Source organism: Filicampus tigris, chromosome 16 (genome assembly GCF_054856515.1).
Source record: "Filicampus tigris isolate MCC_2025a chromosome 16, RoL_Ftig_1.0, whole genome shotgun sequence".
Taxonomy (NCBI): Eukaryota; Metazoa; Chordata; class Actinopteri; order Syngnathiformes; family Syngnathidae; genus Filicampus; species Filicampus tigris.
The window spans coordinates 11,282,480-11,310,178 of record NC_141232.1 but is presented as its reverse complement, the minus strand read 5'-3'; the positions used below and the strand labels follow the sequence as shown (position 1 = coordinate 11,310,178).

Below are 27,699 nucleotides of genomic sequence, written 5' to 3'. Positions count from 1 at the left end.
GAAGTTCTGCCCACTTAAAGCTTCTGTCTCAAACACTTGCTAGAGAGTGGGAGGTACTAAATAATGACAACAATGAGGCAGATTTTGGACATGTCATGGCTTTGGCTTTTATGAATTAAAAAAAAAAAATGTTGCCATAACTTATTTGTGTCATCTGCTCCCTGCCAATTGGAAGTTTTAAACAATTTGACAGTGTTCTTTTACAGGGCCATACACCTTATGGTCCACTTTGTATTGAAAGAACAAAATATACCAGATGGCTTGTTTGAAAGGAACTTGTTATTGTTGTTTCTAGCTTGCATACTGATGGTTCTGTGCTGCAAAACTGATTGCAACAGTTTCATTTTAGTCTGTTTTCTATATAGTAAATACTTATAAGACAAAATATATATGGGGCTGGCTGACCAACATTAAGCATGATTGGTATTCATGATTCTCTGATGAGTCATGTATTGCAACTTTATAATTTGGTGTAAATTCTTACTTTTATTTTTTGCATCACATTTACCTAAAAGTCTCGACACACTTAATCCCAAATGTACTTTCTCTTATATAATGCATCTTTAGACTTGATATTTTGCTCTCTGTCATTTCAAAAGATGGCAGGGATCTCATTTAGAAGACAGCAGGTTTTATAACTAAATTAATCTTTTATTTTTCAATCTCTCTTAAAGGTTGTTGCATCATTTCAATTCAATACTAAATAAACAACCCTTGAAGGCTGATAATGCAGTTATGTCACATATGGTGCCTCACTTTGACCAAATTACTTTTATAACCCTCTGAAAATGCTGTTACATGGCGCATGACGCATACAGTATGTCGTACAGCCAAATGCCTTGGACCTTGCTTTTGTAACTGAAAACTCACGGCAATACTTGGAAATTGAAAGTAAGATGACTGAAATTAGTCTGGATTGTACCCTGCCTGCCTATTTATTTTGAATCCAACAAGTGGTAACGCTCTAACACCAGGGTTATAAAAGTCCACCTGGAAATCAGAAAAACATGAAATGAAACGACGACCAGTCCAGGTTGTTGCGAAATCTTCTGGGTTGAACTTGCTACCTGCAACCCTAATGAGGACCAGCAGCAGAGAAAATGGATGGCTGTTATTTTCCATATAAAGGGCTATGCCTTTGAGCTCTCAACTACCAGCTTAACTGATGCTCCCATTCGGTTTTGTTGCATTGAAATGAAGTCATTATGTACATCGACCGCTACAGTATATGACCCATTTAGGTGTGGATGATGGAAGTCATCCACGACACATTAAACCCCATCCAAGCACCTCTCTCAAACCCATTCAAATCCATTTGTTAATCATCCTTTTTATGCTTCTATATTCCTCTTCACTAATACATCCATTGTAATCTGACGGACCCAGTAGATTTTCATTGCTAATTGAATGTTCTTATTTTATGATTCAGCATGAACTGAATGATGTATGCTGAATGGACATAGGAGAGTCATACAGGTGTCCTTCTTAGATAATGAATGGCACAATAATTCATTCATTAAATCCTCCAACCGCTTATCTTCACAAGGGTCACGGCCGTGCTGGAGCCTATCCAGGGTGTAGGGTTTTCACCCCGAACTGGTTGCCAGCCAATAGCGAGCCATCATAATTACAGTGTTCCCTTGCTACTTCGCGGCTCAATTATTGCGGCTTCACTCTATTGCAGGTTTTCATTTGTGTCACTAACATCATCCATTGCAGTTTTACCTTGCTATTGTGCGTGTTTTATTGCTATTTTTCTTCCTTCTCAGAAGAAGAAGCAGCAATGGTAGTCATGGCAACTAACTTTCTGTTTGCACTACAATTTACAAGGTACATTAATCCACAAGGGATGTACTTTTCCTGACAATACAGTGTGGGATTCTAGTTAGGGTAAGCCAGGTAAGACAGTTTAAGATAAAAAGAAAAACTTTAACATAGTTATTCACAGAGATGGGCACTTTACCCTATTTTGCCGGTCTGCCCTTTCGCAATAAAAATAATTGCGGGGGTTGGGCTTGGAACCTATCACCTGTAAAAAATTAGGGAACACTGTATTTTTTTGGGTGGTTGCCATGCGTGTGGATGACTTAACTGTATGGTTACATTGAGGCTGCTGCTGTATGTGTGTGTGTGTGTGTGTGGGGGGGTGTGTGTGTGTGGGGGGGTGCGCGCGTGTGTGTGTGTATGGAGCAAAAAGTAAAGGCCAGAGAGAAAACGTTGCTCTTTGGATGCTGCTGTCCTTGGTGCTGAAACTCAACTTGCGTTCTGCATGTGTGCCTTTGTGTGGCGTGTGTTTGGGACAGAGAGAGAGAGCAAGAGAGAGAGAGAGAGATAGAGAGAGAGAGAGAGAGAGGGGGGGGGGGGGGGGGAGAGGTTTCACTGTTTGCAAAAAAAAATTAAAAAAGCATTTGGCTGTGTTGGCTTCCCTCCATGCGCCAACAATAACAAGCAGTGGTAAAGGACAAGTAGTCGAATGACAGAAAAACTGGACATGTGCAAGCCCGCGAGCAAAATGGAAGGGCTTTTCTTTGGGAAGTGACGCTGCCTCTGGTGCCTATTAATGAGGGAGTCAGATTCCCTCCCCTCCGGTGGTGATGCAGTGAAGCTGCTCTGCGCACAAGCACGCTCTCTGTATAAAACGGGTCCTCCTCCACACACGGATTACACTACACACAGGAAGTCACTGCAGCTTCTTCTTTTTTTTTTTTTTTTTTTTTTTAAAACCAAAGCAATTCACAAACCTCCAAAAGCCAACATGCAAACTGCAGAGGACGTGAGCTTTTGGAGATTTTTCCTATTTTCATGCCTCTTTTTGCAGAGTTCATGTCAAGACTTTGGAGGGCAGACGCAATTTATTTGCACCTCGGTCCCAAAGGATATGGACATATGCGCAGCCACTTTGCAGAACAGCGTCCCCGGTGATGGCTTGAAGAGCACCGTGGCGCAGCTGAGGGAGACGGTCCTACAGCAGAAGGAGACCATCATGAACCAGAAAGAGACGATAAGAGAACTGACCTCAAAGTTGGCTCGGTGCGAGAGCCAGAGCGGCGCCGAGGCAGGGGAAGGGCGGCCAGGGGGCAGGAGGAAAGAGGCTGGGAGCAAAAACACCATGGGGGATGTATCCAGGGGCCCCGCGGACACTTTGGCGCAACTCTCGCAGACTTTACAGTCCCTCAAGCAGAGATTGGAGAACCTCGAGGTAGGATGAAAACACATTTTGAACATGTTATATTTGAGAAAATATTTTAGAAGTGTATCTAGCCACAAGATATTCAAGATCGGATTCAATACAATGAATTAGATCTGCCTTTACAAATTAAATCATGCTGACCAGATAGGTAGGCTATTTGGATATGATTATATTGAAAATGTGTCTAATATTTAGCTTATTTCCCTCAATAGTTAACATTTGTAAAATGCTTTCTACACATGAGTGATTGGGCAAAACTTTACTTAAAAAATCTTTTCAATGTGAGTGTAGTTTCAACTATTTTGTGCCAGCGTTCCTAAAGCTGTGAGCAGATTGCTTACATAAAACCTCAAAGTGTATCTTTTCTTGTCTATCTCCCAGCAATTCAGTCGAAGTAACAACTCGGTGCAGGCCAACAGCCTCAAAGACCTGCTCCAAAGTAAAATCAATGACTTGGAGAAGCAGGTGTTGTCCCGAGTGAATAGCATTGAGGAGGGGAAGCCCGGACTGCGGAATGAGACGGAGCAACGTGGGAGAGTTGAGTCCACCCTCACGTCTCTGCACCAGAGGATCACCGACCTGGAGAAAGGTATGTGCGACAAAAATACATACAATAAATTGCCTAGATGACATCTGCGCGGTTTAAGGGGGGGGGGGGTCCTTCAAGTTCAGAACAAGCAATGTGGTGAAATCTGATCATTCCTGATTTGGCGCGTTTGTCATCTCATGAGGGAGCAAATATTTTCGGAGGCTTTACTGCTCTTCCAGCAGATTAAGCCATTTTATCCCTCCATTTGAAACCTAAAACCCAAAACGCGTGCATGTGTTTGGGACAGTCCTGATCTCCTGGCAGATACAAGTGTTCATGTGGCAGTGAGACCAAACACGAGATGAAGGTCGAAAACGTCACCACTCCTCGGACGTGTTTATCGAAATGAGATTAAAGCAAATCTGGAGCATCACGATTGTGGATTTGTTGTGTAATGTATAATTCCAATGTAAATCCCCAGCGTGTGTGTACGAGTGTGTTTGGAGCGATCCAATCAGCGGACACCTCATTATGTACACAACCACAACCTGATGACAGATGAGCAGACAATGAGACATCTGCTTGTTAATTTTGACCTAATATTGTTAAATACACATCTCTGGAACAACAATTAGACAAACAAAGAATAATGTGTGAGGCTGAGACACAAGTGAACGCTGAACGATAATTGCGGAAAAATGCTAATAGAAACAGTGTTAGGTATGAAATCATGAACATTGAGCAAATGCATCGTGGCGAAGCTTGAGCTTTCGGAGACGCGGTTGCAAAAGATTATGGTAATCACCGTAAACATGCAAAATGACAAAGGTTACAAAGGTTTGACTGACGTTGTCAGAGGGGTATTACAAGTTCTTTGCAGTATGTGTAGTGGTGTGCAAGTACATTTTGACAATCTGATGGGACAGTGTGCTGTACATAAACCAGAGAACCACAACACAGTCTAAGAAACATCGCTCTGTATGATGCAGTTAAATTCTACACTACTCCAAACTAAAGTCAGTGTAATCCACCTTGTTGAATTGTTTGATATTACTCTTGAATTGAATCTCATTAGATTGCGTAAGTGAACCTAATGTTATGGCGTAGTCTCTCAGTGGGCTATGTTCCTGTCATAACAAAGATATCAAGGAATAACAAAATACAATCATCATTTCAATTTTCTTCCATCCATTCCTCCATTTTTCTGTTCAAATACAAATACAAAGTAGTCTTCATATTAAAACGCACCTTGTTGGATCAACAGATATGCAAATTAGCATAATATCACTTGCCCTCATTCTTTGGTGCAGTTAACTGGTGCCACTCCCAAGTGACTGTGGATGAGAGGCGGGGTACGCCCTGGACTGGTCATTAGCCAAACACAGGACACATTTGGAGAATCATCCATCACACTCACGTTCACACAAACAATTGGAACCTGCAGTTAATCTAAGAAGCATGATTTTGGAATGTGGAAGGAAACACACAGGAGGGGCCGAGCCGTGCTTACCACGATTCCAATGCACTGCCTACTCCATCATCATGTCACAGTATAAAAAGGACTTTTCATAGATGTTTGAACACGTTTCTATATACTGTATCTGTACTTTGAAATACTGGCATATTTCAGATGAAATAGCATGAATTGATTTGTTAGCAGTACCGTATGCTGGTATATATGAATTGATACACTCTCAGTATCTTAACTCTATAAGAGGGGCAGATATCATTACATTGTACATAAGTACCTAATAAAGTGGTTGTAAATATGTAAATATCAGTGGCTCGGCTGACAAAATGAAAATGTGGCTAGGGGAGCACTCGTGGCAGCATTCCGCAAGATGACTGCATCATCCAAAATATATGCCAGGCAAACACATTTCTATTTCCTCTAAACAGGTCAGCGAGAAAACAGGCCTCTGGATAAATTCCAGCTCACGTTTCCACTGAGAACCAACTACATGTACGCAAAGGTGAAGAAGAGTTTGCCTGAGATGTACGCCCTCACCGTTTGCATGTGGCTCAAGTCCAACGCATCCCCAGGAGTGGGCACACCTTTTTCCTATGCCGTTCCCGGTCAAGCTAACGAGCTGGTGCTCATCGAATGGGGAAACAACCCAATGGAGATACTGATTAATGATAAGGTATTTGCTTTGCGTCCTACTCGATTCCAGCATTGTAAATTTGAATTGTCTGGACTTGATCGACATGCATTGACATTATGTCTGCACCGCCGTCAAGGTTGCAAAACTGCCTTTCCTGATCAATGACGGCAAATGGCATCATATATGTGTGACGTGGACCACCCGTGATGGTGTCTGGGAAGCTTTCCAAGATGGCGTCAAGAGGGGGAGTGGTGAGAACCTCGCCCCATACCACCCTATAAAACCACAAGGCCTGCTGATCCTCGGTCAGGAGCAGGTAATGTCATCTCAAATTTCCCCATTGAGGATTAATAAAGTATCTATCCATCTATCTATCTATCTATCTATCTATCTATCTATCTATCTATCTATACATCTATCACAGTAAAGACCCAGATCAGTATCAAAATGTTGATCCAGGAAATCCATCCACATACCTATACCGAACTATACCGATTTCTGACTTGGGTAAAAGCCTGGCTGGAAATTAAGTTATTATACGAGTAACAAGACAAAATGCTAGTATGAGGAGAAAAGCTTTTTCACTATCACATTTGAAAGCAAACTTATTGACCATCTTAAATGACACCATTTTTATTTATCAACAGTCTTGAGTGCCCACTCAAGGAGAGAAACAAAAACGGATCATCCAACAGGCAAATTTATAAAAGGGATCAGATTGCTTGTGGGACTAATTTAATCTGAATTTTGTACAGGACACGTACGGAGGAGGGTTCGACGCAACCCAAGCATTCGTTGGAGATCTAGCCAACTTTCACATCTGGGATCGGAAACTATCCGTGGGAGAAATATATAATTTGGCAACTTGCAGCAGCAAAGCACAAGTGGGCAATGTTTTTGCATGGCTGGAAACGAGCCTTGAAATTTACGGAGGTGCCTCCAAGTGGACATTTGAAGCGTGCCGCCACCTCAACTAAAGAGCGGATGAGAGGAGGTCAGTGAGTCCACTGTGGTCACAACGTCTGTAAAGGAATTTGAAGGATCCTGTCGCAAATAGTTCAGTCACTAGATACTGAAATAAACAAAAAATGAGGGCAGCCTTTTTTTTTTAACAAGATGTTGTCTTTGGGAGAGTGTTTGGGTAATGCACATTTAGCATTAAGTGGTGCATTAATGCACGTCAGGTTTATCTGTGGCTCTGATGTTTTCACTTCAGAGACCTGAGGAAGCTCATGACAACACAAAGGAAAGATTGAATGCAGTAGAAGGTCATGTAGTCTTTGTAAAAAGATGTCCTGCGATTCAACAAAACAACTTCCTCGAGAGATTCCTTTTGTTTTGACTGCCAGGGATTTTCACTGTGAAGATGGACAAGGAGGACTCCTTTAAAGAGAATGCGTTCTTCAACAGACAACTGGGTTTCTTGCTTTTCGAACCCCCACCGTCCCCACCACCCCCCTGCCAACTGCTTGACGTGATTTTTTGTGAAGGGTGACATGCCCATTGCCAACATTCAAGCCTGAGTGCCTTGGGCTGTTGAAAAGTATCTCAGCACATTTATGTATTATTATTATTATTATAATGAGTGCTTGTGTGTTCCTGTTTATTTTCTTGAATTTAATTGGATAAATGTGTTTATCATAACACTTTAAACAAGGCGGGGTCCTCCTGAAATCCAATTCATGGGTGACAATGGGGCATTTTGCAGAATGTTTGTACATTAATAGGAATGTTCTCTGTACAGTAACAGCATGTCTTAACTTCTGTAAATGCTGAGCAAGCATCTATGATCTTTGCTTTTGCTGTTGGATTTGGGGGTGGAGATTTTATACCGCATTGTTGTATGCTTAAAGCATGGCAGCACTAACAGTTGAAAAAAAATATTCTAGTTTTTGTAATAAATTGTGATACTTGACTCCAAAATGTGGAAACAAATTTATTCTTACAAGTCGGTGCATGCACATGATGTGAATGCGCAAACTTGATGAAACTCAAACGTATGAAGTTGTAACTCAACTCAGTAAATGTGGTTAAAACGTTTTATCCTGCGTGTCTTATAAGTTGGTTATTTGGATGAGGAGCTTTTGGTATTGTCTTTTTTCAAGAAACAAAAGACATTATAATTGACGAAATGTTTGAATTGCTATCCCCACTATAAAAAGTCAGATGACATTTCACCAGAGACAACTTCTCAAGAACATAATAGAAGAGACAATGTTAATTCAACTGAATTCCATGACTTAAGTGTAAATGCCTGAGGCTGTGTCAACAGTGTTTTTACAATAAAGCATTCAAACTGATTTAAAAAAAAAGACATGGATTTTCATATAAAATAATCAATTGGCAGTAGCTTTTTCATTCCTTTTAGATACTAATGGCTTGAGAATATAGGTGATGATGTACAAACAGATGATACATGCAGAGTATAGACACAAGTTAATAGCCGGTTGGATGGATGGTAATAGATACCAGACAGACAAACATCGATTATCCGAATCGCTTATCCTTACAAGGGTCAACTAGATGCATATGACGGACACACTGTAAGTGGATGAACAGCACACTGTGGGTACACACTTTTCAGTGATAATTTGCCACTTTTCATCCTATTGCTGCCATTGAGGTAGAGACACATTATGTGGGGGGGACGGACAAAGATGGACAGCACACTGTAGGTCGATGCTTTTCACTGCTTTTCGACAAGAGGTTGCCATTGAAGACGCACCTTTCAATCTACACAGTTTCTGACAATCGAAACATGGCCTACACGTTTTTCATCTTGGGTTACTTTTCCTTGTACTTATTGAGGTGATTTGATTGCACCGCAGTCAGGTCAAATGTCACACTAATTGCTTTCCATTCACTGCTTGGTTGTCTCCCCATCGGCGGGCCTTTCCCCAGACACCAGAGTAACTGCAGAACATACCCACTACAGGGCCATTAGCAACAGCTAGTGTGACTCTTTGACGGTTGCATTTCAGCACGGATGTGTTCCACGGGCAGCTATAAAAGTCACCTCTCAGCGCAGGACTACATCTCTAAATCCTTCCGCACCAAAAGAAGTATTGATGTACACACACACATCCAGGGGGCTCAGTTCCTGGGCGGTCACTATAGGATCAGATAAAACTCGACTACACCTTCCTGATCCGCAACCACTGTGCCCTCTTGAAACAGAGGCCACACCATCTGAATATGAATGGAAAGTCTTCATTTGACTGTGATTCAAAGAAGTACTGGTGGATTATGTATGAGAACATTGGTGTGTTCCATCTCTCATCCACTAATTTTGCTTCAAGGATAACTACCAGGTGAGTGAGTGAATGGATGAGCTTGGATGGATGAGTGGATGCATGGCTAGGTGAGCAATTGGGTAACAACAGAGGCTGTCATTGTGTGGCACATCCGACTTCACTGTGTGCGTCACTACTGTGATGGATTGAATGCAGGAGAAACATTCTACTTTACTTTTTAGAAACCTGTACTTAGCTCCTCCTCAACATACAAAACTTGTATCGCACCAATGTACTATTTTGTCACATAGGGCATTGTCACCGTCTTGGGTCATCATAGGGGATTTTAGAAAGTGCATAAAAACTGTTATTAGTTGATTTTTCAGTGTATGCAGTCCATGGGGGAGAAAAAAAACAACAACAACTGAATGGTGAGCCGCAATCCTGAAGGCATGTTGAAAGTGTGATATCATCACAATGAAACATACTTTTTATGTCACTTAAGACATCAACGTTTAGGGTGTATGAAGACAATTAAACCAAAACTACCACCACAGTAAAACACAGAGATACACAAATATGAATACTGATTAAACATCAATGAATTAAAAGCAGTGTCAGAATCTTTCACAGATTGTTCTATTGAAATTCTAAATGATTCATGGGACAATATAGAGGGATAGGCAATAATAAGCCTGGTGCTTCAGCCTATTCCTTTTTTTGGGTTGTTAATTGATGTTTGAAATGATTTGTGTATTTTTTTTCTGTGTTATCTATACAATCGAAAATAATATATGATAATAATAATAAGATTTGTGGTGTTTTGTGTTGATGGGGAAAGCTGGACTTAAATGCAGGGAAGCACGGGGAAAAAGGCAAACAAGTTTCAACACAAAATTAGAGAGAGTGATGAGTGAAAAATAAATGACTAACTAGATTGACGGTGGTAGATTGGTGCTTTATTTTTGGATATACAGATGGAGGGTGATTTGATAAGATATCAGATGTATTGTAGGTGCTCAGATGTATAGCCGATTGATGGATGGGACTGGTGGATTGGGGTTTAATAGATTATCAGGCTTTGTGGCATTTGTAGTCAGTGTATGTATATAATTTACTAATAATAACTGGCTACCCAACACTGACATGGCGATGGATGGTAAATCTATTTTTTTTTTCACTTTGGATAAATGGATAACATTGACGTCCTAGTCTCATCCAAAATAACAGTGTTAATAACCGATAAACTCTGCTGAATGAGATTTGAACACAACCAAAACACATATTTAGATGCAATGCAATCATCCAACTAACCAGCCTTTTCCAACACCATCCAACTCATTCTTTTTTTTCCCTCTCACAGCCAGGGGTAAACAGACCATAATCAAAAGTCACAGTAGGGCAGAAGCAAATATCACCTAGTGTAAGAATGCTTACTGTGCTCTTTATAGGGGAAACACATGAAATGTGTCACCGACTGGCTGATGAAAAATTCATGACAAGGGAGAAGGAAAACAAACATGAGCTCGATGTGGGCTTCACTGGAATATAACTGTCCCACTGTGGTTGAGAAAGATCTTTCAACTGCAAGATATAACACTGTTTAAATAGATATGGTGGTTATAGTATTTTATCCAAAGAAATCCATCATTTCTAGAATAAGAAGTCTGTGGGGCCTATTTTCCTATTTGCTTTTCTTGGATATTATGGCAGAATTTGAGAACACGTTTATTTGTTGTTTATATGTCTAAAGTTTATAGAGCACTAGTATGGACCATGGAACCTCTCGGAATACAATAATGCCTTTGTTTTTCATTCTTATATTTCTCCTGCTCAGTTTTGGCCTGGTTGACCTTTCAAAGTGTTTATCTTAAAGCTCTGTAAATAATTTGCATTTGGCATAAATGAGCAACAGCATCTGTTTTGGATGTGTTCTAAAACAGTGGGTGAAGTCAGGGCCAGTGTGTGTTTGGAAGACAGGCAAGAAGGATCTGGCGCGCACTGGTGAAAGAAAATACACATGAGGGACAAATTCAAAGTTGTCCTTATTCTCAGAGCTCCTTTAACAGTATCGCTCAACCCCCTGTGCGACTGAATGCATAATTAATCACCTCTTGACAAGGGAATTTCCCGAACCAGTTCACCACTTGAGCCTCAGTCCACAGATATGCAAAATTGCTATACCTCAAAAACCGGAACAAATCTCTTGTGAAGGGACTGATATTAGAAAAATTTGACGACAAAAAAAAAAGCTCTGGATCGTTATGTTTATGTGATACACAAATTATGGATTCGTCAGCGTACACTTGGGAAACTGATATATCAGAGATACTGATGTAGAAACAATTTAGAGTCCTACCTACCATGCATGTTTTTGGGATGTGGGAGGAAACCCACGCAGGAACATAGGTAGAACATGTAAACTCCACACAGGAAGACTGGGGCCGGATTCGAACCCACGACCCCTGCACTGTGAGGCTGATGTGCTTGAGATTGAAGGCCACTTCAGCATAGTCCCATGATCTATTCTTAGCCAATCGTTGGTGTTTTTATCTGTTTACTTTTTGCTTCTTATCCTTTCGGAGAACCCAGAAAGACCCGAGACCAAGATTTCTGACACTAGACAGCACATTTCACTCCAGAATGCCATGACAGTTGTGACATTTCCTCACACAGATTCAAGACACCCTGTGCCGGATGCGGTACAAAACCCTAGAACAAAAATAAGCATCCTCCATTTCCCACAATCGGTACAGTGTTCTTTTCTTCAATGAATAATGGATTCATTCTCTGCTCATTATTGTCTGTCCCCTCTTACAGTAATGTCTGGTTACACTTTAAATAAATAAGGAAAAAATAAAAATAAAAATATAAATAAATGAAAAATAAATGAATAAATAAATAAATAAATAGCCTAACAGTAAAAAGATAACGGGAGTATTTTATACTCACCTGCTACAGAGCAAAAACTGCTCAGAGAGAAAAGGAAAAAGGGGAAAAAAGAGAGAAAAAAGTCTGGCAAAAACGTTGAAAGAAGAAAGAAAGCAAGAAAGTACACCATTTTAGTTAGCAGTTTCCTTTTCAGAAAACCTGACCCTGATTATTACATCTCATGCCAAAAAGCTAATGATGAGCACATATAGTTTCACAGCAGCCCGCCTGAGATGATTAAAGATTAACAGCTCAGTTTCCTTACAAGAGAGAAAAGCAGGCCCACATCCAGCATCCTGGGATATGCTTTGCCTCTGAGCAGACAGATATACACTAATTAGAGCAAAGTCCACTTTTAAGAGAATGGCAACCATCTCCCTGTCCTTCTGTCCCCGCCAAACCCAACAAAACATTATCCGAAAATACGGCACTGTTTTGGGGTCACAATTCGATTCTATTGTTCTTCCTCACCACTGCTCCACTCACCTGGGCGAACTGGTGCTTCATATCAGCTATTTAAGGCTCTCCTGCTCACTCATTCTTTTCTGGATTGCTCTTTCACTCTCATGCAAGAATGTCCAGCGCTCTTCTTTCGATTGAGCAACTGTTGCTGACTCTGCCTGCCTCTTTGTTTGAGAAGCACATGCTAACCAGTTGACCACCATGTTACAGCAGGGAGAGATTGAAAACCTGCAGGACAGGTGCCCTCGAGGACCGGAGTTGGTGACCCCTGGTTTAGAAGGTTGTCGATGTGATTGAATGTTTTTTGCAATGTAATGCTTTGGCGTAATTATGACGCAGAGACTCAGTAATCTTTCACTCACATAGAGAAACAAGTCCACGTGTTTCTGTTGTGTATATTTGTTAAGTTTCCAATGGCTTGCATAAGTTCCCCGCAACCTTAGGTTGGAAACACCCATGTAACCAAGTTAATAAAGAGAGGTTACGGAGGGATAAGAGGAGAACGTATGAAGCGTTCTCCTCACGAGGACAGCGGGAAGCAGAAATTGTGCTATCTCTCCGCTCTCCTCATGAGCTGGTAACAAGGAACTGAGTGTCTTCCTCTTCATTGGTGTTGTGTCATGAAATGTCTGATTGATGAACCTGACAGTCATAATTCGGTGGCCTCCTCAACACCACATCATCACCCTCCTTCCTTCATAATAGCCTCTTCGCTTTCATACACTCTCCTGGCTGCCCACCAAGGCCCAGATTTTTTTTTATCAACAGGCATCTTGCAACAGAAGCTGGCACAACAGGCATCTTTCTCATGAAGGCTCCACAGTCCTCTGAACCTCTGGGCGCACTGCCAAGGAGCTGTTGTTCATAATCAAGCCAGTCACAGACAGCCATCACAGATCCCCCTTTGCTTATACGCCGCCACTTTTGCACCGCACTTAAAGGGGAACATGGACGCCTTCACTTGACAGCCATTGCTAACAATAACACTAGCAATGCTGACTAGACTGCCTGTGTTCCAGCCGAACCTGACAGGGCAGCTGCTATATATGGAATCCACTGCTATACTAACTGCTGTTTTATTTAAAAAAAAAAAAAAGGGTGGGTTACCAACCACATACCGTATGGAAGACTACATACCAGGAAACAAGAACAAGAAAGCCTGCATGAAATGTTTCAACTGGACCAGATAGGTAAGTAGGTGCATACTTAATTGATATATACAGTACTCAAGAAATTCGGTTTCCAGTTGCAGCCTATTCAATTGATACATTTCCAACAATGTTGTATATATTTACCTTGTTATCATAGTTATGATAGAGATAGCTAGATATACACACATATACAGTGTATATATCTGTACACACACACACACACATATATATATATATATATATATATATATATATATATATATATATATAGAGAGAGAGAGAGAGAGAGAGAGAGAGAGAGAGAGAGAGAGAGAGAGAGAGAGAGAGAGAGAGAGAGAGCAAGAGAGAGAGATTCCTAAAAGTGTCTTACACCCTGACAACCAGCTACCCAGTCCAATATTACATTACAGTTTCATCATTTATAGCAAAGAAGCGTCCAAAATGTCCTTCTTTTTCATATTAATGCAACATAATATTTGGGGGGGGCAATAAAATGAAATTTTGTATTCGCTCAATTAATCAATCAACATTTTTTTAGAAGGATTTCAAAAACTTTCATACATTTCTGAAACTGCTGTCAAATGTCAATATATAATGAAGAGGTTAGAACACCAACAACAAAAGAAAATCCAAATTACATTACAGAAGCGCAGCAGCAGGCTTGCTTAATGTGTCACAGGGCAATTATTCTTAATAGACACAACAGACAAATGTCAATCTCTTGTGATCAATGTGCCATGTCAAAAGCAGGCTGTGTGACAACTTTTGGCACTGAACTGACGCAACCGGGCCTGTCCTCCAAGCAGGCAATGTGGCACACGGGGGGGACAGCTCCGTGAGCCATGAATAATCCATGAGCTCAGAAGCACCAGGAACAGCTCTGGGTATGCAGCGCGAGACTTTAACTGAAACAACCTGTCAAACGGGGTCAGGATTGTTTACAAGCACCAGGCACAAGGTGGGAAAATTTAGAAAAAAGCAACAGCGTCAGTTGTGCAGCTGTGGGTGTTTGTGCATCACAACTTTATTTCCCAACTGGATTTGTGGCCATAACTTTGAGAAATCACAGTCATAATGGGCATTTAAGGATGGAATCCCCAGTGAAACGTGAAAAAAAGACAATAAGGTAAAAGACAAATGCATTTCAAAGTTTTGTGGTAGTCACAACATTAAGATGTGAATTAGACCACACATTTTGGAATGCAACTACTCTGCCATTGTGTTTTATTGTGTGTGTTTTTTTTTAATGACATAAACCCAATTGCCTTCCCAAAAGTGTTCCAACTGAAACAGTATTTGCATCAAATTACAGTCGGGTCGACTTCAGGTCTGAAAGGACTCTCACGATGTAAATATGACATAAATCTGAAGCATTTTTTTATCAATAGTTATGCAGGTTAGTTTAAATAACTGAAATCAGAAATTTCCATCCATCCATCCATCCATCCATTCTCCAAACGGTTTATCCTCACTAGGGTTGCATGCATGTAGCCTATCCCAGCTGTCTTTGGACAAGAGGCGGGGTATACCCTGAACTGGTCGCCAGCCAATACCAGGAATTTGAAATTTGCTTTGGTTCTTTTTTCATTTCAAGTCTTTGGATATTTGCAAGAAAAAATGACTACTTTGTGTGTTCATTTGGACAAAACATGCACAACAAGATGAAAACAGTAATAGTTTCACTGGCGGGCGGTGCATTTTGGACATGGGCCTTCAGTGAGGACTTACAGTTAGTGACCTAAATCACCGCTTAATGCCACCAAGCTCATGTCACAATTTTACAAAATGATATCCAAAACACAATTTAACCATGTGTGGAATTACAGAGAGAGAGAGAGAGACACTTCGCATATTTGGAATGATCCTATCCTCACAATGTCAAGTTTCTGTTGAAAAGTCAGCTTGAAAATACATTGTAATAATGTACGATATTCATCGTCCTCTGTAACCCATTGCAAGACTATTTAGTTTGACTAATAAGAGAGGTGCATTATAGCATTATATCATTAGAGCAGCATTATACTCTGCCTCACATTTCTCCTGCAATGAGTCATATTCACTAAGTTTCAAAAATAAATACTATTCTTTCAAATAACAGGCAGCCTGCCGTGTACATGCCGGTGTGTCACAACTTCCACTTCTTGCATCTCGCCCCCTGTTGTAACACCTCAGCGTGGACACCTACAATACATAACGTGCCGAAACACTCACGTTTAGTTGAAGCAATGTGTGAGGCGAATTGATCCAAATTATTGCATCATCAAAAAATATTGTCTGCTGGATGTTATTTTTGCAAAACCGCTAAAGGTTAAAACGGGCCGTGCTTAAAGACTAAATAAACAAAGCTGTTGGACTGGTTATCAGGTTTGTGCACAATGTGCAATTTGATGTAGTTGGCAGGTTGATTTAGTAGGGATGTAGTAATAGTATCTTACAAAATGTGATTATAAATCATTGGTTGTAACCATCTTCCAGAATTAAACTCCTTTCATTGCTGGTGCAAGTGCAAAAACACAAAAGTAACAATACTGTATGTCCATTTTGTCACTGAGAGACATTTTTGTAAATTTGCCTTAGAGATGGGGTGCGAGGAGGGGATACACATTGGCATAAGAATTCACAGTTTAAACATAGAGTTTTGCCCGATGTCGCCCATAAAAACCTGTGATTGCATTGCATGGCGCCATATTGGAGTAGCTTTACTGTATACATTTTGTGAATGCATCACATGTTGAACTCAGTGATGGAGATCCACATACCAACCTTATTTTTGATGGATTGACAGCTATGTAGATACTGAAAATCCATCTTGCGAAGCATGTGGGTGTTGTTGCCCCAGAAATGTAAGCAAACTCTTCTTTGGTTATGCACATTTAACGTGTCAAATCTGGTTTGCCTGCAAACGAGTGAAATGTGCGATGAGTGAATAATCCTGTGTGTGATATTGGTCCAGCAGTGGTTGAAGCATAATCCAAGGCCATTGGCGCTTCACCCAGGTCACATCAGACGGGAGTGGGTACTAATCCAAGGTCACATCATCATCAACCTCATCATCAACATTATACTCAACCGAAGCTCATCATTTTTATGAGATATTGGCTACTCTTTTTATGGTAGTACGTTAACCACTGCTGTCAATAAAAATCACTCAGAGTTTTTAGAAATCCCTTCAGTGTTACACAAATAACAGAGAATGTGCATAGGAAATGTGTGCCCATTTATTGTACAAGGGATAGTGAAACTAAACCTGAGTCTAAAAACAACAACAACAAAAAATAGACATGACTGCAGTACAAACGCATCCAAAAATACTTGTATGCTTTTGAGGTGTATTTTATGTGGCAAAGCATGTGTAGCTCCACCTGTGATGATGAGACCTGGTCAGGCATAAGGCTGTATAGCCTGTAAGTCAGGCTGTTCTTAATTGGCCAATCCCAAAGCGCATTTAAAATGATTTGTTTGTCTGAAATGACACCTTTCATTGCTTTTTTTGTCATTATGACCATGAAAAGCACAAAGTGGCTGCTTTCCCTTTTGCCAAAGTAAGAACATAACTGTGGCATGAGTCAGAGACTTTGTTTTAAATAAAATAATAATTGTCATTAATGTTGTCCTTGTACTATTATATACAATAATAAATGTTTATATAAATCATGATTGTATCATTATTATGAGTAGTAATGAGTCCTGCAGAAACATGGCAACGGGTGATAGTCATTCTCCAGTTCTCCAGATTCTAGACTTGTTTTACACATCAACCTTATTGTTTTGCATTTTTTCTCTATTGATTTTTTTTTTTGAGCATGTTAATGTAATTTCATTGGTGCACAAATTTAAGGTTTAATTATTTGAGGATAATTAGCATGTTTCCTCTGTGGGTGATTCCACCTTCTTCCTCTGTAGGAATATGAGAATATGCAAGCCTGCAGCAAATGTTTCTACAGTAACGTTCAATGAATGCCAACATTTTGTGCTTTGTTTGTGGTTGTTTTCAATTCTTGAAGAAGAGATGTAGGGTGCAAATGTTGGTACGCGGTTGTGATTATGAAAATAACAGTAACTTTATTTATTGAACGGTAAGTCAACGCAAACATTTTTTTTCCACAAGAATATGTTCTATATGCGAGCCCACTTGTTGAAGCAGGGCATTCAGATAAATATTGCATTTGTGGAATAAGTGTTAATCCAATCGTTTTTCGCCATCTCTAGGCTGTCATTATGTCTTCTGTCGACTGAAAATGACATCACAACTGCTCACAACGACCAATCACGGCTCAGATTCAGAAAAGAGGTCAGCCGTGATTGGTCGTTGTGAGCAGTTATGATGTCATTTTCAGTCGACAGAAGACAAAAGGGTTGCCCCCAGAGATAGCTGAATTTTGAGACCCATTTTCCTGCTTACCTTATATTCCACAAACGCCAAATTACGGTAATCAGAATGCCATGTTTCAACTAGTGGGCCTGCTGGGAACATATTTTTGAAAAAAAACATGTTTGGGTTGACTTCCGCTTCAAGGGCAACCTCTTATGTGTTCAAATTGCTGGCATTTAGCATTTGCACATTTCTCTACAATAGCTTCTACTGTCCACTCAAGCACACTTTGACACAGAGCTCCTGTTACCAATTCCTTGGCATGCTTCTCATTAATTTTCACATCATCAAAAATGCATCATTTCCTTGAATACACTGTATAATAATGATAGTAATAATAACAATAATGAAGTCTGTATAACTCTTGCACACCCCAGTATCATTTTCAGGTAAATTTGATGTTCCCGAGCCTGAGCCATTGTTCTCTCGTCACAGTATGTTCTGCTGCAATATTCTTTCTGTGGGCTATGAGACTAGCGAGGGTGCCACTGACAGCTTTTATCTTTAAAGCCCTTTGTGGCTCGGTTCTTCAGGCTTACAAGATGCAAAGCAAAAGTACTCTACAGTCTTGTTTTCTTGAAAATGTAGTCTATATTTTGAACAAGATCAAGTTATCGGAAAATGTTTTGGTCTTGCAATATCGCAATAGATTAATAAATTGTATATTCATCATATTTGGTGTTTCCTGCTGTGCTAGATTGCGATTTGCAACTGGAAATTACAGGTATGTTTTTCCTCAGATAAGTGACAGACCGTTACCGGAAAAGACAAAACATAAACCTGCACCAGGTTCTAATAGATTAGCAAATTTATTCTGAGCTAAATGTTGTATTGATTTAAAAAAAAAATGAAAACATGAAAGTATCAGATCATCACAGTGAAATAGATGAGATAGAAATAGATGACATAGCATGATGACATGTTTTTATGGTCTTTTTTTTTTTTTTTTCAACATTATGGCCACTAACTGTTCTGAAAGGTAATATTGCTAATTACGTGGATTTAGAACATCCTTCCCTCGGAGCACTAGCTTATATGGGATCTAGCAGAAAAAGCCCAAGCCACAGGAGAGCATGATCTCAGCACAGCCTTTCCCATACTTGGCTGGGCTTTAAACCTGCATCCATTGCTCAAAAGCTGTCATGCTCGACTGCATTCCAGCTTCTTAGAATAACCATCCTCTTTATCTTTGTCTCATGTTGCTCCCTGTAGGCCTCCACAAGGCACACATGACACACCTATAACAATACCTGCTTTGTACCAGGGTATTTTATCAGGACTAATTATCTGAGTTAGATGGATGAAAGTGGGTTCAGCCATAAGGAGGATGGCTAGAGTTATTTTAACCGCGTTGTTGCCGCTGCTATTGATCAAAAAAGATCGCACTCAACATGTCAGAAAAGATCATTGAACGCAAATGGAGAAACACGCCGCAACATGGAAAGTGTTTAAAGTCATTGATTAGTGTCACTTTCACAAAGATCGGTGGCCCGTGACTTAGATTTGTAAACCACACCATACAAACAGTGATATGATGACCCATAATAACACCGGAGATGTTAATTTATTACAAGAAACATGATTCAGAACACCCTTTTGTTGTATGATCAGTGGAATAGCTAAGAGACATCAAAGTGACACAATTTTTAGGCAAAAGGTCTTTAACCTTCCTGAAACTGTAACCGCAAAGCAGACGAATCACATTTATATGTTCGTCATCTGTATTGTAATACAGCTCGAGAAACTCTTAAAAAAGTAAGAAACATTTATGTACTGTTCATTTGTACTGTATACTGTCCTCATTAGATTGCTCAGTCCTAAAGCAGAGTGTATAACATGAACCTACAGATTTGGCATTTAACACAAGCAACCTCATTCAAAAGTAAGAGAGATCTTAATAATACATACAAGTGTTTAAAAGAAATTTGAGCAGTAAAACAAAAATCTCGAAAGGGCTACAATGAAATCAGTGTTGTGTTTACTACCAAATTATTTAAAAAAAAACGTCTAAGGCTTTCTTTGTGGAATTTCAGTTTGAGCTCAAGGTCAGTAAACCAGGCTCACATAATGGACATCATTAAGCACTGAACATCAGTGGGTAACACTGGGTTGAGCTATTAACTCACCAAAGAAACAATATAGAAAGTCAATATAATGGGAACCACTCTGATTTGATATGAAATGAAAAGTACATCTGACTGACAGCTTTGTTGAATAAAGTAAGTCAAAAGGATCATCGCCGGTGACATCATTAGGTTAAAGTTGGACAATTCCCTAACTTCTCCTAACCTTTCCCAAGGGCAATGTAGTAAAACATTGATATTTTTACATTACCGTCATTTGTTAAATGGTTCTTCATAGCCATTTTTGTATTTGAGTATTAAGGCTATAACATCTTAATAGTCGTGATAGCTGCTGGTCACACACCTAATTCGGTTCAATTTATAAACAGAGGTGACTACTGAATTATTCATGTGCAGTAATTCTCAAAACAAAACATTATTCAGTGTTGTTGTAAAAGGTGCGAGAGGAGTCGATGACTCCTGTCAAGCATGTTTGGCTCTGCTAACAAGGCTAAGAAGCTCCCACTAACACGCTTCCATAATAAAGAGCAGCAGAGCCAGAATTGTTTCTAATAAACTCAGCAAGAATCAGATGTCTGTACTATTATCACGTCTGTGGTTCAGAGTTACAGAAACATGCAGCTGGGATCAAATATGGTGGGTAAACAATAAACCTGCCCTACAATCCAACAGATTGCAAACCAGAGCCTGACTCATTTCTATTTAAACTGAAATGTCTGAGCGAGTGGTGCAGCGATTGGGGAGGATGACATCATCTCAGTACATGTCCGGCACTCACCCATCTTAATGAATTTTACTACAGCATATCCAATGAGAGGAGAATTGAGAAGCCGTTAGAAGCCGAATGGATCATTTTCTAAATGCATTTTATACAGAAGTCGAAAATGTGAGTGGATATGAAACATCTTAAATAGCTATGGAATGATTACAGTCATTAAAACAGCCCTATTTAACTTTGCAAATACCACTTTCCTCTGGAGGCTTCGCTACGCCATGACATTTTGTAGATATGCATTGGATTAATCTAACATTCATTGGGGAAGCTGTGGCCTGAGACCAAGAGGTAGGCAACTGCCAATTGTTCCCTGGACACTGGGAACGCTGCCCAGGAAAATATATTCCTTACTTTGACATCAAAAGGTCTCTGTCCTCAGTGCTTTTTTAATTTTTTTTTTTAAAATACAATAATGTCAAGCTCGTGCCCAAAAAACAACGGACCATTGCCGAGATACAGTGATCAAAAAATATATATATTTATGGTAAAAAAATAAAATAAAATAGGATAATACCCATTTGTGTTAAAACAAAGAGGACACTCACATTTTATTTATTTTTGCTGCTTTTCATCTTCGACACACTACCATACTAACAAGAGTCCCACCCTCACCAGGCTTCTCCTGTGATGTCTCATCTCCTTCTGCAGAGTGTGAAACACCTATTGCAGGTAGCCTTCCAACCATCCTGCTGGACCACAGTCCCACTTCTGACATCTCTTTGGGAAGCCAGATCCTGTCAAGCTTGGGCACCTACCTACTGAGTAGAAAAGTCATCTGACAATGGAATTTTCAGTCGGCAGCAAGTGGCAGTAAACGGCAATATAGCAACTTACAACTTACAACATATTGTAACCTTTTTTTACCCCATTTGATTTGAAGGGGACCGCTCCATCTCTCCGGTACATCCATCAGGAGTGGAATTCGTTTGCATATGTAAGGGGAAGCATCCCAATTATTGAGCACCCCTGGGTGAAGGAACGAATCCATCTCAGTTTTTTAACACATTCAAGGCCTCTTTGATTCTCAGGAAGACACAATTGTTGGACCGCAATGTGAAGGTTCTCCAATTGCAAGTGACACAAAGACATATGTCATCATGTGGAGGCAGAGGGCGAAACAAAGCATCCATCATCTTCCGACACCACCACGAGTCACATTGCAAGTTACGAGCAATAAGACCTCAAAGTTTGATCTCTAACACTATTATCATTTTAACGGCATGTTATCTGACTGTAGAGAGGCTGTGAATGACGTAAATTTATACAACGTTGATAGACAAGGCCTGAGGCCACTCTCACATCTTATTCTGGCTGTCACTCTCCTCTTGCGTTTTTGAGTAATAAGTTGTTAAAAATGAAAGCACTTTTAATCAAAGTCGCGTTTGGCAGTATACATACATAATAAGTGAGGGCTATGTTTTCCAAAAACAGATTCAAAACAAAAATATTGCTGCACCCAAAATGAATGACATGCTATCAGATGCCCTGTGTTTGGCTAGCCAACAGTCCTGGTTGTTCCCTACATCCACTCACCTAAGGACAAGCGCTACTGAAATTACAAGAATGAGACAATTTGTACTTATGTAGACATGTGGAAAGTACTAATCCATATTTATTTCTCATTAAGATAGGATGTCCAAAGTATCATAACAGTGGCTTCAGAAAACAGGTCAGCCGTGATTGGTCGTGACCTGAGCCCTGAGCAGTTGTGATGTCATTTTCAGTCGGCAGAAGTGACAAAATGGCCGCCCCCGGAGATGGCTAAAAACGAGTGGATTAACTCTTATTCCACAAACGCAATATTTATCAGAGTGCCTTGTTTCAATGAGTGGGATTACATAGAACATAAGTCTTGAAAAAAAATATGTTTGGGTAGACTTCCCTTTAAGTGGAACATATCTATAAATCATTGATCATAGGACACATTTTCTTGTGAGTTGTAACACATATTTGCAATTTTCCTAAAACAAATTCACTGCATAAAGGAAAAATGTTAGTGAATTCTTCAGTTCCAGAAAAAAATGTGTTTATTTTTTCCTAGCAAGAGAACAGTAAGGACCACCATAGGAATGTTGTGTCGCGTAAACAATCTCTGGAGGGCCTCACTTATTTCTCAGAGTCAAGGACAAAGTTGTGAGGAATATGACAGCAATCTACCGTCTTTGTCGAAAGCCTACAGCTATTATCACCTGGAGACAAAAGGATGTTTCATTGAAAATAGCAAAAATGATTGGATTATATTATTGTGGTCAAAACAACAATATTTTATAATGCTTTCATGGGATCAAGGGTTTTTTGGAAGTCTTTGAAACAAACCACGCAGGGCATATCACTGTGTTCAAAATTGAACTATTTGTACTTTCAAAGCCTGAATTTACCGTTGTGCCCACATACAAATGAGTATCATATTTGTTCTCATGTATTTGCAAGTGCCCCTTTCCGTTGTCACTGGCAAATTACATTTACTGAAGTTGATTTTAAATCAATGCACATGGTCAAAATGCAGGGAAAATAATAAAAATACAAATGCGTCCTTTCTGAAAGAGAAACATGAAGTGGTGATTGGTAAGAAAAGTGGCACAAATTGTCAGACAGCAAGACATTTTTTCATACTGGATTGTGTTTCTTGATGCTAACAAGTGTGTAATAGGCTTAGGTGTTCTTGGCAGAAAAATCCCTGATCTCGAGCCCAAGTCACACTTTAAGGCAATTAAAAGCACAATGCCTGAGCCCAAAGGGGATTGACAATACGTGGTTGAACTGTAGGAGGAGGGGTGAAAACACCCCCAAAAAACAGACACTCTGTTCCGCTTCATGGTGGTAGTGATTGGATATTGCATATGCAACAAACTGAAAGAAAATGAACATGTACTCACCAGTTTACTGCGTTTATGGCCCTGACCGTTGACAATTTCCTTTCAAGCTCTGAAGCTCATACAATTGATCATACCTGCATTGTCAAACACATATCTTCATCCAGATGACAGTACAACAGTTGAAACTCTCCTTTACGTCACAGCTGCCCATTATAGATAGATGCCGATGGGTACCTGACACAAAACGGCCGAGGAGGCACAAATCTAGACAGTTATACTGTATGTGCGACCACTGAAACTAAGCCAACATGACAACGCCACTCTGGGACTTTCACCCGGAGAATATTATAACTTATTTATACAGAGAAAGACACCAGATATTTGTTCCAAATTTGTACACAGATGAAATTTCAAGCCCCATAAATAAAACGAAGCCAAGTTAAAATTTTTGAGATCATGACCAGCATTATTGCTGGGTGTTGAGATGAGCTAAAAAAAAAAAAAAAAAAAGATATCTTTCCAGGAAGATGATTCCACCATGAGAGGGAAAAATCAAGACAAATTACATCTCAGCTGTTTTCGGAAGCTGAGCCTTGATTGGCCATTATCCGAGCCCTGCGCAACTGTGATGTCATTTTCGGTTGACAGAAGTGACAAAACCCTTGAAATGGCTAAAAAATAGGTGGGTTTTGCTGCTTAACTCATATTCCACAAATGCATTATTAATCAGAATGCTGTTCATTGACTAGTGAACCTGCATAGAACATATGCTTGAAAAAATAGGTTTGGGTTGACTTCCTCTTAATATCTTCCATTTTCCTGCTGTCAAACCTCCACTGACGCAAGGAAAGCATTTAATGCATGTGCCCACAAAATGACACACCAGCCCGCCCGCAAACAAAATGCGTAGCTGAATTGGACATCAGCATCCCACAAAGGTGGCAACTTGGAAGTGATTGCCTCACCTGCTGACCATCAGCGAATGCAGGGTGTGACTGAATGAGAAAAAGTGGACAGGGGACACAATCCATCATGTCACAAGATCATAACAACCTTTTTCACAATCTCCCCTGCTGCCCACCAAATAAGCGAGACCACTTTGTCTCCTTTCGGTGAATGTAACCAAGCATGTAAACAGCATACTGTAAATGTATACACACGCGTGAACGTCCACGCACACACCTGAACAACCAGGGCAAGTCAACCAGCTTCCACTTGAATGCAATCACTCCTCGACAAAGTCTGAACGGATGAAAAGTGACTGGGAAACCAAGATGGCAGATGATCCCACGAGAAGCCCTGCGGCTCTCTAAAATGTGAACTCACCTTGATCGCCGAGCTCTCTTCTTCGCTAATACCACCTTCGCACCTTTATCTGCTGTCTATCGCAGGCTTCGCTCTCACACACATCTGTGTTCATTATTCCGTAGACACCCACACTGCTTCTCCCACCTGCCACAGAAAGCATAACGGATGGTCGCTGAGCGACAGTGGCCTGGCAGGTAAAGGAAAAGACTGACGCCTTCGACTTCAATCTTTTATTCTGCAAGCGGACAGAATTGAAATCCCCGCAGAGTGCTGACTTCCTTCTACGCACTATCGATAATTGCACATCATCTGAAACAATGTGGAGACATGAAGGTTACTTGCACTGTGGAAGTCAAGCTTGTGTTTTCATTTTAATGGTCTGTATAACTGTTTTCGAAATGTTCCTAAATTGTATTCCCAAAGCGAGAAACACGTTCGGATATCAGTCACACGTGGCTTTGTGCATCTCCCAGTGTGTGAGCTCTATTTCTTTTTTGGGTTGTATTTTAGGATAGAGACTTTTTTTTTTCAGATTTGAATTCCACATAGTGTATGTGCTCTTGCAGTTTCTCTGCAGCATGTTGGTCACGATTTCCACCCGAGGAAAATGCGGAGATTTTCTCTCCTTCACAAATTGTCATCCTCTTGCAGGATGTATGAAAACGTTACATGCTAGATTTGAGCTGCTGCTGAATTAAAAGACTTTTCCACATTATGTAAAAAACGTCTAATTTGTGAGTGACATTGAGTTTCCAATCTGCCTTGATTGTCCGCCAAATATCCATAAACTTTAATTAATAGCGTGGTGTTTGTTTGTAAATGATACAATACTGTATGTAGTACGGTATTGTACTATAGCCACATTTAATCTCCTTTAGGAAATAGAGGCCACATCCAGTCCAAATGAATTGAAACAGGCATTTTATATCAACCGGCTATGGGGTGAAAGATGATGCCCTTCACAAGGTTCAGCCTGTGAGGATTTCTATTCCGACTAACCGCAACAACCCAATTATTGCACAGGATCTCAAAATGACTCGTGATTAAATTACTAAGTGTTTCACATTGGTTGTTGCCCTGACTGGCAGTGAGGGCCAACCCTCACATGCAATCACAAAGTCTGTGATATAGTCTGATATATCATTTACTTTTTTTTTTGTTTATTGCACAGTAAGGACAAAACAGAAGGCATAGTTTAATGGTATGTCCCTGCTGGTAGGAACAAAATATGCAATTTGATATCAATTTTTTGAGCCATGCAGTATACATCTACATAATGTCGCTGTCATGTGAAAAACACTTATATCCATTTTTTAAAATTTCTTATTTTTACATGAATGGTGTTTCTGCGTTACAGACATCACATGAATGTGAAAATTAAAAAAGTGTTTTTCACAGTACAGCGACGATATACAACAATAATGTTTGTGTTTACAATATTTGTTCATATTGCACTCAGTAGTCAGGCACCTTGGTTGTGTTTATCATTGTAAATTTAATCTCTGCCATCACATTAAAAAAAAGCCAAAGAAAAAGCTAAACACTTGTGGAATTCATTAATCCTCCTCGCGAGATTTTCTCAAGTCTTGTGTCACCACACGTGATAATGGTCTTGTTGGCCTTTTTAGGAATATTCTTCCAGAAAGTTGTGTCGGAACTTCAAATTGTACATTTTGGGGGGGAATTCAAGTGGTGATTTTACTGTAGGCAACCAGGAGATAAAAAAATATCTTGAACAAAATATGTATAAAACACAATGTGATAAAGTTGCCTTTTTTTTCTTTTTTTTTAAAAATTGGGCATCAACAATTCTGTAATTGAAATATTACATGCATAAATGTGAGATTTTAGCATATTAAAATAGAATAAATAAACAGCATGCTCTCAGTGTCCTGCAAGGAATATTAAGATAAGAAGAAAGCAAGGTCTTGTGTTAGAAAAGCAATAAAACAACACTGGGCTTGTAGGCAGAGTGCTGTCTCTTCATTGCAAATGAGGCCAGTGCTCAGGCGTCGGCCCAATTTGAGGCCAGATTGATGGTCTCTCTTATTGCAGGGAAAATCAATGCTGGAAGATATGAGATCTAGTGTGAAGTATCCGAGATAAGTAGACATGACTGTATCCATTTGTCTGAGGACATTTTAATCAGACCTACTAAAATCATGTATAAAAAAAATAGAACCCTAAACTAGCCAATGAGATTAGCTATATATTCAAAATGAAGAGGTGCAACCTGTGTTGTGCCTTTCGGGTTTTTATTCTAGACACGTGTTTTGTCATCACAAATAAAATCCACAAAACACAGATCTGGTTATGGTTGTAGTTGTGTGTGCCAAGAACCCAAAAGGGGCCTGATTCCACACAGGGTTCAGTTAGTCAGAAGGACGCGATAAAGCTGAGCCACAAATAATATTGTATTCAAACCTTTTATCATCTTTGAGGTCACTTTGTCCCCATTGGATTTTTAACGTCTCTAAATATATAACTGACTTTATTTTTTGGGTTCGTATTTTATGACTTTTCCTAATTTGATGGGGACACCTGTGTAAATAAAATAAACATGTTATGTCTTCACTGTCCTGCACATATTTTGTCCGCACCAGTTTTCTTTGGAGTCAATTTGAGCCCGGTTTTTGGGTGGGAGGGGAGTGTAAAATGTGTCAGAAATAACATTAGACGCACATTTGCTTTGGTTGACTTTTATAACCTTCAGAAAGTTTTAGGCCCTAACCTAACTGTAGCT

At 39.9% G+C, this 27,699-nt stretch overlaps 1 protein-coding gene across 1 annotated transcript; it reads left to right on the top strand.

The window, feature by feature from the left end:
- The first annotated feature begins 2,583 nt into the window (after nt 1–2,583).
- Nucleotides 2,584–7,747, top strand: nptx1l (neuronal pentraxin 1 like). The gene is made up of 6 exons (XM_086056482.1): nt 2,584–3,199; nt 3,572–3,779; nt 5,619–5,863; nt 5,961–6,140; nt 6,580–6,818; nt 7,041–7,747. The coding sequence occupies exons 1-5, from the start codon at nt 2,756–2,758 to the stop codon at nt 6,799–6,801; spliced, it is 1,299 nt and encodes a 432-aa protein (XP_085912608.1). The 5' UTR covers nt 2,584–2,755; the 3' UTR covers nt 6,802–6,818; nt 7,041–7,747.
- The last annotated feature ends 19,952 nt before the right edge of the window (nt 7,748–27,699 follow it).